We start from the raw sequence: 12,397 nt of genomic DNA, 5'->3' as shown, positions 1-12,397 counted from the left end.
CACACGCTATAATTCACAATGATTTACACACTTTATTTATGGCTTGACTCGATTATCCCCCGTTATCAGTTTATCTGCCGGCTTATATACTAAAATAGAGGGCGTCTAGAAAATGCTGGGACATTTGTGAAGTTCCCTGATCCTTCTAGAATCTCATCACGTATTACTAGCGTCACGTGACTTCCGCTATTGTAACAATATGTAAATACTAAAAAACATGGATATATTTTTCAAGCAAAACGTACATATATAAAAAGTATGTACTAAATTTCATGCTTGTTTGTTTGTTTGTAATTAAGCACAAAGCTACACAATGGGCTATCTGTGCTCTACCCACTATGGGTATCAAAACCCGGATTCTAGCGTTGTAAGTCTACAGACATACCGCCGTGCCACTGGCGGGCAAATTTCATGCAATTAGGTTATTTTATAAGTGTGAGAAAAGAGTGGTAATCCAATCTATCATATATTTTCAGTGGATGTGTGCTACTGGACCCTTACTTCACATATCAGATTTCAAGGCAATCCATTAAGAAACACAAGATATGAAATCTCCAATTTTGATTGAATTTGTTTCTCTTTTCTTCTTTACACCAAAAGTATGGAATTTATTTGATAGAAAAACATAAAAGTTATATGAGCTATCAGTCAAAACATTTTGCTGCAGCTTCACCTAAGGGTTAAATTTTACCCATTTTAGTTGTTTGCCATTCGGATTAAAGACGGCTGATTTAGAGCAGCAAAATTATAGGATGAAAGTACGTGCAGATATATAAGTATTTGTCAGGCCAAGGAAACTAGATTAGCAGTTTCTAGCTCAAGTTTTCAAAAGTATCATATGGGTGGATGGTAATTATTCATTATTCATAATTAAAGAGCATTTAACATTACGTGATATTAACTTAAGCAATTAGCATAAATAATTATGCTTGATATGGCTGTAGCAAGTGCATGTGGATGATGACAAGAAACTGTTAATCTAGATGCCATGGTGTTACTACTAAAATAAGTTACTAACACTGTTTTAGAGAGGAAAACTACCACCATACATTTTAAACAATCTGGTTGGTTCTGTGAAGTATAGGTCTGTTCCAAATAATAAGGTTGTGATCCAAAAGCTAATGCTGATTACTATCAAGTGTCACTTTTTTACTTGCTGTGGCTTGTTGATCTGTATTGACAAAAGTCATGATATCTAATAAAAAAACACCTTAGGTGTGAAAAAAAGGTGCAGCTAAAAAAGGATTGAGTGTGGAATTAAAGAAATGAAGTCCAAATTGGCAGCCAAACTGGCAGCTATACCTATAGCATTGATAAGAAGTTTACAGCAAATATTTGTTCATTAGTTAGCTGGGTCACGTATTTTGTTATACCAGCCATCATGCCCCAAGTTGAACAAAAAATATGTAGTTTTTGCAAGCTACACATGAAACAATCTTAAATACGTTGTGACAAGAGCATATATTGCTATTGTAAAACTACTAAGATAACGAGAGTGATATTTTTTATGAAAATAATAGCATTCTGAGTATTATAAACTGAAATCTATATTACGATAATGTAGTCTTTCGGTTTAGTTTTTCATGATTAAATACCTTTATAGTTCTAAATCAGCAATGTGTAGAAGGCTACTAAAATGTTACTTAAACAACAAATTTGTTTCATCAAATAATTATAAGTACATATTCCAGGTTAGCATTATATAAAAATTAAAACATTTAACTAGTTGATATGAATTTTCAGATGAAAGAATAGCCATACCTGCTTTTCACTCATAATCACACGACCTAAAAGTTGATCTTCCAAACCTTTAATGGTCACAGTGAAATCTATGACTGATGTACGAGCACTAACCTGTAACACAATGAAGAAATGTATCAAATATTAGAACATTACAAAAACCTATTTTATTTTAACTTAAAAGATGCAGGACTTACATTTATATAATATACAATTTATCTGAAACACTTACATTCCCATACTTGTTATCAAAGTAAATGAACTTTATGTGTATTATACCTTTGCATTATACATGTACATTTTATTTCAGTTTTTCTGCCTGTGCTTCAATACTCTGATGAAAAAAAAATTGCATAATATATATATATTCTTATTCAGTTTTGTTCATTAATTTCAATCGATACATAGGAAGCCAACTAGTCGATAGCTGCCACTGTAAGCTCTTGGGCTATTCTGGTTTGATCACATAGTGAGATTTGACTGTCACTCTGTACCCACTGCAGAGAAGTTTTAGAAGCAAAGGGCCATGAAACAGATTCTCAGATTCACTACCTGGGCATGCTAACCACAAGGCTATATCTCATTCAAATTCTTACTTATAATGAAATACAAGCCTTACATTTATATAATTCTTGATGTAGCTGAAAAAAAATTCTTGTGGCATTTTTAAACAATACATATTGTTAGATATACACCACTGTTTAATACAAGTGTTATGATTTACATAGTTTAAGTATAGCGAGAATGTTAAATTTAGTTATTTTTACAAGTGATAGTTTATCATAGTTTTGTTTACATAACTGTGCAAATAATACATTGTGTAGTTCAACTGTCATGAAATGTGGCTTGTTGCATTATTATATAATGTTACTATAGCCTTCTAAGTTTTTCTCGAGTATTATTGCATCATAATATCTCATTATGTACTGAAAGTTCTAGGCCTCTGTTGGGTGTTACAAATATGTATCTAAAATGTATTGAAAGTTCTAGGCCTCTGTCAGGTGTTATAAATATGTATCTAAAATGTATTTTGAGTTAGATATAGACATATATAGACAGTTAGATATATTTAGACTATAAGCTTGGCCATAAAAAGCATATAGTGTCAATTTCTCAAGTGAAAATATCACAGACTGTATTGTTATAACAGGGCAGGAAAAATGACTCATTTAAATATGAATACTCTTCAAAGTGTGTTCTAAAGTCACTGAACCAGCCTATGTGGACTTTGATGAAAAAGAGACAATTATCAATTGTGATGGTCAACAGTGAAATAAACATTTGTATATGCATTTGAATTGTTATTGTATAATATTTTAAAACAAGTGGACTGTGTGCTGTTTGTTTATTGCCAAAAGTCACAGACACCCACTGCAAAGAATCAGGCCATATCAAACTGACAGTGGTAAGCCAGCCAGGATATACAGTGGTTGAAGAGACGTAAACAACCAGAAAATAGACTTATATACTCGTAGCTGTAATATAACTTGTCGACTGACTGGTTACATGCTCCACTGACATGTCACTGTTCCTAAAGGAGAGAGCACTGAAAACATAGATGACATGATCAAACTGGCAAAACAGTATATGGAAGCCCATGGAGGGAGTATAACTGGTAAGTCCAAGAATAACCAGTCAAAGTTGAAACCAGGGGTGGCTGACCAGAAGCAGGATGGTACAAAAGGTGACAAGAAATCAATTGACAAAAAGTGGAAGAGATGCTATGCTTGTTATAAAATGTGGCATATTGCACGATTCTACAAGTCTGTCACTAACAAGCAACAGCAGAAATATCAACATAAAGCAGCTGGAGGTCCAGCCATCAGCTTTGTAGGATGGTGTTGGCAAATTACAAAAAATGAGTGACTATCAGACGATTGCCAGAAGAAACATAATAGAGACAACTTGTCAGATTCAGCAGAAGAAGGAAGTGCTATGATCATGATTGATGGGCAGTAGAAGTTAGCAAATGGGTCAACAGTGCCAGTAGCAATTGGAGAATGTGGCTAGCATTGGGAGGTGCCAACAAACCACAACATGTTGGTAGGTGAAGGATATATCAAGGACAGCAAAGTGAAAGTCTTATGAGATACTGGGTGCAGCAGTGAGAACTAGTCTAGTATCCAATAACCAGATGACGGGCAAGGTACATCTGTATGTACTAATTGATGGAACAGTGAGAAAGTTTCTCATAGCAAGAATAAAGGTGGACACTCCATATGAAGGCATCACTCTACAACTTGGTGATTGATAATATACCACACAGTAGAAGTTTGGAAGAACCAGACAGAAAGGAGACTGATGAGGCATCTGCAGTCACCACAAGAGCTTCAGAAAAGAAAAGAAAGCAAGACACCAAGCCCCTGCAAGTCTCGAAAGGTGACATCCTGAATGTAGGTCTATGGGTACTGAAGGAAGCACAGTAGAAAGACCCTTCACTTTAGAAACTTTGGGATAGTGCCTGGAAAAAAGTCAAACACAAGACAATGAAGAAAGAGACTTACAGAATAGAGAACTGGAAGAGAGTACTGTACTGGATCTATCAAGGCAGTTATACAGATCATAGTACCAACAGAATACTGCACTCAATAGATGAAGTAGGCTCACAAGTCAATTGTGGGAGGACACATAGGAGCTAAGAGTATGGCAGACAGAATCACCAGCAAGTTCCACTGGCTGGGAATCATTGGAGACACAACCAGGTTCTGCAGGTCATGTGACATCTGTCAAAAGACAGTACCTAGAGGGAAGGTAGCCAAGATGCCACTGGGTGAGATGCTTCTCACAGAAGAGCCATTCAGCAAAGTAGCTGTGGACTTGATCAGACAATTAGCACCTGTATCTGACAAGGGCAACCAGTATGTGCTGACAGTAGTTGACTGTGTGACATGTCACCCAAAGGCCATAGCATTGCTGAAGATAGAGATGGAGAGAAAAGAAGTATTTCTGGAATTGTTCTGCAGAATAGGCTTTCCAAAAGAAGTCTTGAGTAACAGAAGGACCCAATTTACCTCAATACTGATACAAGAGGTATGCAGACTCATCAGCACTAGGCAGCTCTTTACCATCCTAGATGTAACAGACTTTGTGAGAGAGTCAACGGAGTCTTAAAAAGCATGCTGAAGAATATGTCCCATGAGAAACCACATAACTGGGACCAGTACTTGCAGGCAGTATTTGCTTACTGAGAAGTCCCACAATGGAGTACAGTGTTTTCACCCTTCGAGTTACTGTATAGAAGGACAGTACAAGGTCCAATGCAGATATTGAAGGAACTGTGGATAGGAGAAAAAGAGTTAGAAGTGAGGAAGACATACCAGTATGTGTTTGACCTCAGAAACTGACTGTTAACTCACTCAAGAAAGTTTGTATGCAGCTCAAGGAAGTCAGAAGCACTTCTATGACAAGAACCCTAAGGATCGCTGTTTCAAGGTCGGACAGAAGGTCTTAGTTCTGCTACCCACAGACAGCAATGAATTCAACCTAGAGTGGAAAGGACGTTTTGAAGGGCAGGAAGTGGTCAACAGAAGGGACTCTAAGGTGAAAGTGATGAGAAACCTGATCAAGCAAGATGTTGAGGTAATGTTAGAAGCCAGAATCATTGAGCCTTTGAATTCCACCTACTGTTCACCAGTGGTAATTGTGAAGAAGAGGGGCAGATTCTGCATAGATTTCTAAAAAGCTGAACCTCTTGACAAAGTTTAACTCCAAACATATGGACAATCCAGAGGCTATCATGGTGAAACTAGACAGTGCCAAGTTCATTTCCAAGATTAATCTAAATAAAGGTTATTGGCAGATCATGATAGAGAAAGGATCTAAAGAGAATACAGCCTTTGTAACACCAGATGGATGGTACTAGTTAAAAAAAAAGCCATTTGGATTAGTCATCTCAGCAACAACATTCAACCTCATGATTAGAAAGATGTTGCACAAAACCACCAACATCGAGCATTATGTGGAAAAACATTATGACTCACACAGCCAGGTGGGAAGATTACCGGAAGAAACATTGATCATCAGACCATTTAAATGTAAAATTAGTTATTCTGTGCTGGACTTTGTTGGACACAAGGTGGGTGACTGGCAAATAGCCATTAAAGAGGAGAAGCTAAACTGAAAACACAATGCACCAGCTCCAACAACCATGCAGCAAGTCAGATCTTTCCTGGGGTTAGCAGAATATTATAGGAAGTTCATCCTAAACTATGTTGAAGTCACTGCACCATTGATTGACCACAAAAGACCAACCAAAAATGTTGGAATGGAAACTACCTTAGCAAAAGGCATTCTAGAAGTTGAAAAACATGTTAGGTAGTTCATTAATCTTTAGAATGGTAGACTGAAAACAGTCTTGAAAAGGGGCTTATTATTAGATATACACAACTGTTTAAGTTTAATGAGAATGTTATGATTTAGATGGTTTAAGTGTAGCACAAGTGTTAAATTTAGTTATTTTTACAAGTGATAGCTTTTGTAGGTTGTTTTGTTTACTAACTGTGCAAATCATACGTTGTATAGTTCAACTGTTGTAAATTTGCATTTGTTGTATTATTGTGTCATGTTACTAGAACCTTCCAAGTTTTTCTCAAGTATTATTACATCATAATATCTCGTAATGTGTGGAAAGTTGTAGGCCTCTATTGGGTGTTATAAATATACATCCAAAATGCAGTTGAAGTTAGATATAGACATATAAATAGATAGATCTAGACTTCAAGATTGTGAGTTTAGCCATAAAGAGCATATAGTGGAGATTTCTAAAATGAACTTATCACAGATTGTATTGCAATAATAGAGTTGAGAAGAAGAATTTGTCTTGTGAAATTGTATTCTAAAATAATTGAACCAGCCTATGTGGACTTTGATGAAAAAAGAAGATAATTATTTACAGTTCTGGATACAATTGTGGTAACCAATAGTCATAGTGATAATTTTAAAGAGTGAGTGTCAAAGACTGTATTGTAATAACAGAGCAGGAATAGTAATTCATCTTGTCAAAGTGTGTTCTAAAGTAACTGAAGCAGCCTGGCTGGACTTTGACAAAAAAAGAGACAATTATTTAAAGCTCTGGATACACTGTGATAAAAAACAGTGTAACAAACATTTGTATATATGTTTGACTTGTCTTAGTATATTATTTTAAAATAAGTGGACTGTGTGCTGTTTGTTTATTGTTGAAATTTATCACCGATAAGTCACAGACACCTAGTGTAAAAAATCTAGTTTATAAAACTGACTCATATATTTATTTTGACATCAATTGGAAAATAAAAATCTTACTGTTTGTAAATAAAATTTATGTGTCATTTATTAAAAACTGCCATATCCACACCTTTGTATTGACACACATGCATCTTGTAGTTTCTATGGATGCTTTATTGCTCTGATTAAAAATTTCACAATAAAGATAGTTACTTGGAATAATATGAATTCAGTGAGAAAAAGATTTAGCAATTAGGTTACAACTTGAAATACTAAGAGTTAATAGCACTTAATATGGATGAGGTAATTAATGCCTTTGTGCTACAGATGTGAGCCATGGGCAATAAAATTAGCAGGTATATAATTGATCCATCAAACATTTCCAACTATTGAAAAGTGCAATTCCAGCATGGATAAACTTATATGGATGGAGAAATACATTATAACCCATTTGGAGGAAGGATGTTTGTACAGTTAAACTGCATGACATATAGCCAAAGGATATAATATTTCAAAGAAAAACCTTTAATGAAGTAAAAAAATTCATACAAGAGAGTGTTAAGAAGAGAAACAAGCTCTGAATCCACATCTTAAGCCAATTTAGACCAACTCTCTCATTACCAAAGAGAAGACTATGGTTATGAGACAGAACCCTCTATCGCAAACAATCACAGTGATGGAGCTGGGCATATATTTTAGTACCAGTAACAAGATAATAAACAAATATTTGATATTAAAGTACCCTAACTAGCCAGAAGTTCAAAAACTCCCAGACATATCTTGAAATCAATAGCTGTTTTCATGATAAAGATGGATGTAGAAACTGAAGTCATAGCAATCTCATTCTATCATACATCTTTCAAGTCTCCCAGTGAATTCCAATGAATTTAAGTTTCTTTGGTCTGCTTAAATATGATCGTAGTAGCTGACACCCATATACAATGGGATCTAGGACATGGTTTATATAAAGTGCAATTAATCATGAATATTTGCAATGTTGTTTTCAGCTGGGCTCAAATGAGAACAAATCACTGTTTGCTGGAGTCCAAGCAAAACTTAAATGACAATATATTTACCAGCTAAAATCTACTTGGGCTGAACCAGAGATATTATAGACCAGTAATGTCTGTTTTGCATAAATTAAAGATACATTAAACATTTTATTTCCATTTATAATTTACTTATATAAATAATCAACATTGAATACTGTGAATTAAGTAATAGGTGTTAGACCATATTGTAACACTGTTCTTTCATTGGGCTGGATCTTTTAAATTATTTGGTGAAATTAAGGCCAAGTCCAAGTCCAATTTCCATTTTTCTTCCTTAATGTTTATACAGGCTACTTTATCTTGTACACCTTTGTAACATGTAGGCCTAAGATTACAAATGGAAATACCTCATTAATGGCACCATGACTAATGTATAAATAAACTTGCACATTTTTCACTGCTAACCGATCGTGTAACTGATTTGATCATATGTGACAACTAATATCATTCTACCAAGTGAAAACACAAAACTGACTCAATGCTTCACTGATTCTCATATTTACAATGTAGCCTTGTTACAAGATTTTTGTGATGTCATCTAGAACATTCTAGGTATTCTAGGACTACTTTAACATCATTCACCTTCTAGTTAACATCTAAACTGAAACATTAAAAATTAGCTTACAACAATACTGATCCAACAGAATCACAACTGTTTGTATCTTAATGTTTGTGTAGTAACTTCACTTTAGCACAGAAACACACACACACAAACAAAATTTGGATATATCCATACAAGAATAACTATGATTTTACATGTATGTGCTATTGAATTGCTCAACAAATCACACTTTGATTATGACAATGATCTGTCCACTTAATTACTTCTTTCATTTATACATGTATCCTACACTTACTTATTAATTACTACTTATTACATACACAATGTTTATACAACTAAGTTTCAAATGCTGTTCTGATGACATTAATTTTCAGATCAAAGAAAATAGCATTTGATATAGGGTCCTCTGGATTAGCAAACGTGGTACTCCACTAGAATGGGAGAAAATAGCATCAATCTACTATCCAGGACACTACTGCCTTTATCAAAATAATATCTAACAGTGATAGCATATTAAGATGTATATATATATATATTATTTAAACAGACATTAGGGCATTTTTCACATTCTCAATCATCCTACACAATTATGAGTATAATAACAATACTCTAATTACGCATATTCTGCTTATTTGAAAATCATTGTTCTTACTTCTGGAGAAAAACATGGATTAGCTAGTTTTGTTGTTATGTAGAGCCTGAAATTTTCCATCACATCACATTCTTTGTCTCCTAATTTCACCTAATTAAGAAAAAAATGTTTTTTTTATAAACCTCATTTTTAGATTTAATATTCATGAGCAGTGTATTTTCTGTATATAAATAAGAAATATGTTAGTTAATATAGACATTAAAGTTCAAAATTACCATAATCTGAAAACTAATTTTGAGCAAAATCAATTCTAACCTGCCCAGTTGCATTGAAAATGTGATATTGATTATTATAAGACAAGTGCTGGAAACCAATTTATAATGGACAAGTTAAAGAAATTACATAAAATAATTATTGGTGGGTATGTATATCAACAGATGCTACACCTGTGTAATTTGTTTTATAACATTAGCTATTTATATCCCTATTTCAGTGGGCTGTCAATAATTATTGTTACATATTGGAACAACAAAAAAGTGAAAAAGCAAATTAAACAAAGATTTTGGGATAATGGATATAAGAGGTAAGGTAGAAAATATACAACCTTATAACTTGTTCCAGATTTAACATAATTTTTCTCCAAAATATTATCTAGGACAGGATCGAGCACTTCTTCCACATCTTTAATAAGTAAAGGTTTTCCCATTGAAAGTGCATCTTCTAAGTGAGATCGGAAGTATTTGTGATGAAGAGATGTAATCTAGAGTAATACAAAACAGTATTATTATTATCTAATTGTATATTAAAGAGCTCTACTGAAGTCAGATAACACAATTTGTATTAGAAAAACAACCCAAATTCTTCAATACAATAAGAAACTACATTAAAATTCTGTTCTGCAGACTTACATGGGTTAAAAAGGATTTTCAGATTTATCACACTTTTAAGTAGTACCATGGTTTGATTGAAGAAGGAAATTTCCAAACTGACATGAGCATGGTTATCACAGCAAAAACTTACTAGCATGGTTATCACAACAAAACTTACTAGCATGGTTATCACAACAAAACTTATTAGCATGGTTATCACAACAAAAACTTACTAGCATGGTTATCACAACAAAACTTACTAGCATGGTTATCACAACAAAACTTATTAGCATGGTTATCACAAGAAAAACTTACTAGCATGGTTATCACAAGAAAAACTTACTAGCATGGTTATCACAACAAAAACTTACTATTACAGCTGTATATTAATTTTATAGCAACATAAAGAAAAAAACGTTTTCCTTACCAAAAGACCATAATGTTTTTCTTTATTGTTTATCCAAGATTTTCCTTGTCCTTGTGGGTCAATTAATAGTGGATATCGAGATGCTTTGGTTACAATAATGCCATTTTGAATAGAAAGGTCATCATTGGGCAATCCTTGTAAATTCCATTCTCCTATCTAAGAGAAACCTTAGCGATAACTTATTATAATCTGTAAAAGACATAGTCATTACATTTACAGGAATTATAAAGCTATGTGACACTGTAAGAAATATCTTGGTTTGTATAATAGTGACATTTATACTTTTCTAAATTTATTAGTCAATATAAAGTGTATGAAATCACTACCCAAAATGAAGTTTAAACACAAGGCATCGAATTTAATGCGACATATTAAGTCAAGCAAGTAATTATGTTTGTACATGTAGCTTAAAAAAATAAAGGACTGTGAAGACAGCTGCAAAACTTTACTAAATATGTCAAAAAAGCTTAACAGTTACTGTGACACACACATTAATTTCAAAATATTTCTGGCAGTATCCACATCAGTTTCATATTCAAATATTAATATAAAAATTTGTTTTATGCAAAAACCTTTAATGCTAACAATATGATTCCAGGATCATTTGCTTTGCATGACCACAAAACAACACATACAGCCCTGTGAAATACTTAAATGCTTTTTTGTGCATTGAATGTATTGTTTCCAAAGTGAATTTTTACTTATTGTTCAAACTCCCAGCATAATGAAATATTAAAGTATCAATTATTATTATTATAGGAAGCAATATCTGACTAGTTCAACTGAAACATATTAGGAAAATTTCAGGATCATCGTGCTTTTCCAAGCTTTCATGGAAAACAAATGTCAGAATAAGGTATATATATATATCTTTTTATATGCTTTGAAAGTGGCAAAGGTACAGATGGGCAGTCAACTTGATATAATTGATTACCTAAGAGCATCAGTTACGTTGATTACATTGAATAATCGATTACCTAAGAGCATCAGTTACGCTGATTACATTGAATAATCGATTAATCAAAATTATAATTAAATCAGAATAATGCCACAAAAATAATCAACTAATCAAAAACTAGTGTTTCCAATTAGTCCTATTTCGATTATTCCAACTATTTAAGTAAATGAAATATTGCCATTTGTTATGATAGCGGAAGTCATGTGACGCTGGGAGCATGCACGCTGGAGTTTCTCGAAGGATCATGAATTTGCTTGGCAACCCTAGTGTGTTCGAGATGCCCTCTTTCTTAATATATATAAACCTTGCAAAGAAAGCCAGCGTGATATAGATAATTGAGTCAACAGAACAGTAGTGACAGTGAGCCGTAAATTGTGTGTGTTTTGCAGTCGTCGCATAGAACAAAGTTATCGAGCTTGTGAATCACTGTGATTTATAGCATGTATTATAAAGTGACGAGAGACGTATTGACTGTGGAATTACTGTGTAATAAAAGTTTGTATCAAGAAAGAATAAACTGGATTAATCAAGAAAGGACTTGTATCGCTGAAGTTCCTCGGAAAGAATATCTACCGGAAATTAACAAACAAGCAGATACGCAACAAATTGGTGTCAGAAAGTGGGACGGAAAGGAAGAAAAAAAAAAGAAAGAAGAAGAATGAAATGAGAAGAGGCAAATCAAACTAAAGCTTAGCAGATTTGATGGCAGCAATACAAGAACAGCAAAAGAAACAAGAAGAATGAGAAAATAAACAAGAAGAGAGACTACAGCAGTGGTTGGAGGAATAAGAAAATAAACAAGAAGAGAGACTACAGCAGTGGTTGGAGGAGAAAGAAAATAAACAAGAAGAGAGACTACTGCAGTGGCAACTGGAACAAGAAAGGAAACAGGAAGAAAGTCTCCAACAGTTGCTGGAGACGTCAACAGCAACCATAGGAAAGTCAACAACAATGGCAAGAAGTACAAATGGAAAACATTAGTAAATTTCAAA

The 12,397-nt window shown here is 33.8% G+C and overlaps 1 protein-coding gene across 1 annotated transcript in view; it reads right to left on the bottom strand.

Annotated features, from left to right (window-relative positions):
- Nucleotides 1-12,397, bottom strand: part of LOC106457450 (dynein heavy chain 8, axonemal-like) — a 459,787-nt gene that overhangs the window by 65,279 nt on the left and 382,111 nt on the right. The window contains exons 65-68 of the mRNA XM_022383398.1: nucleotides 10,448-10,603; nucleotides 9,756-9,911; nucleotides 9,212-9,301; nucleotides 1,762-1,854 (exon numbers count right to left, since the gene is read on the bottom strand). Of these exons, the coding sequence (XP_022239106.1) occupies nucleotides 1,762-1,854; nucleotides 9,212-9,301; nucleotides 9,756-9,911; nucleotides 10,448-10,603 (495 nt within the window). The remainder of the gene's footprint in view (nucleotides 1-1,761; nucleotides 1,855-9,211; nucleotides 9,302-9,755; nucleotides 9,912-10,447; nucleotides 10,604-12,397) is intronic.

The sequence above is a fragment of the Limulus polyphemus genome, unplaced genomic scaffold, assembly GCF_000517525.1.
Source record: "Limulus polyphemus unplaced genomic scaffold, Limulus_polyphemus-2.1.2 Scaffold333, whole genome shotgun sequence".
NCBI lineage: Eukaryota > Metazoa > Arthropoda > Merostomata > Xiphosura > Limulidae > Limulus > Limulus polyphemus.
This window is presented reverse-complemented; position numbering and strand designations above follow the sequence as displayed.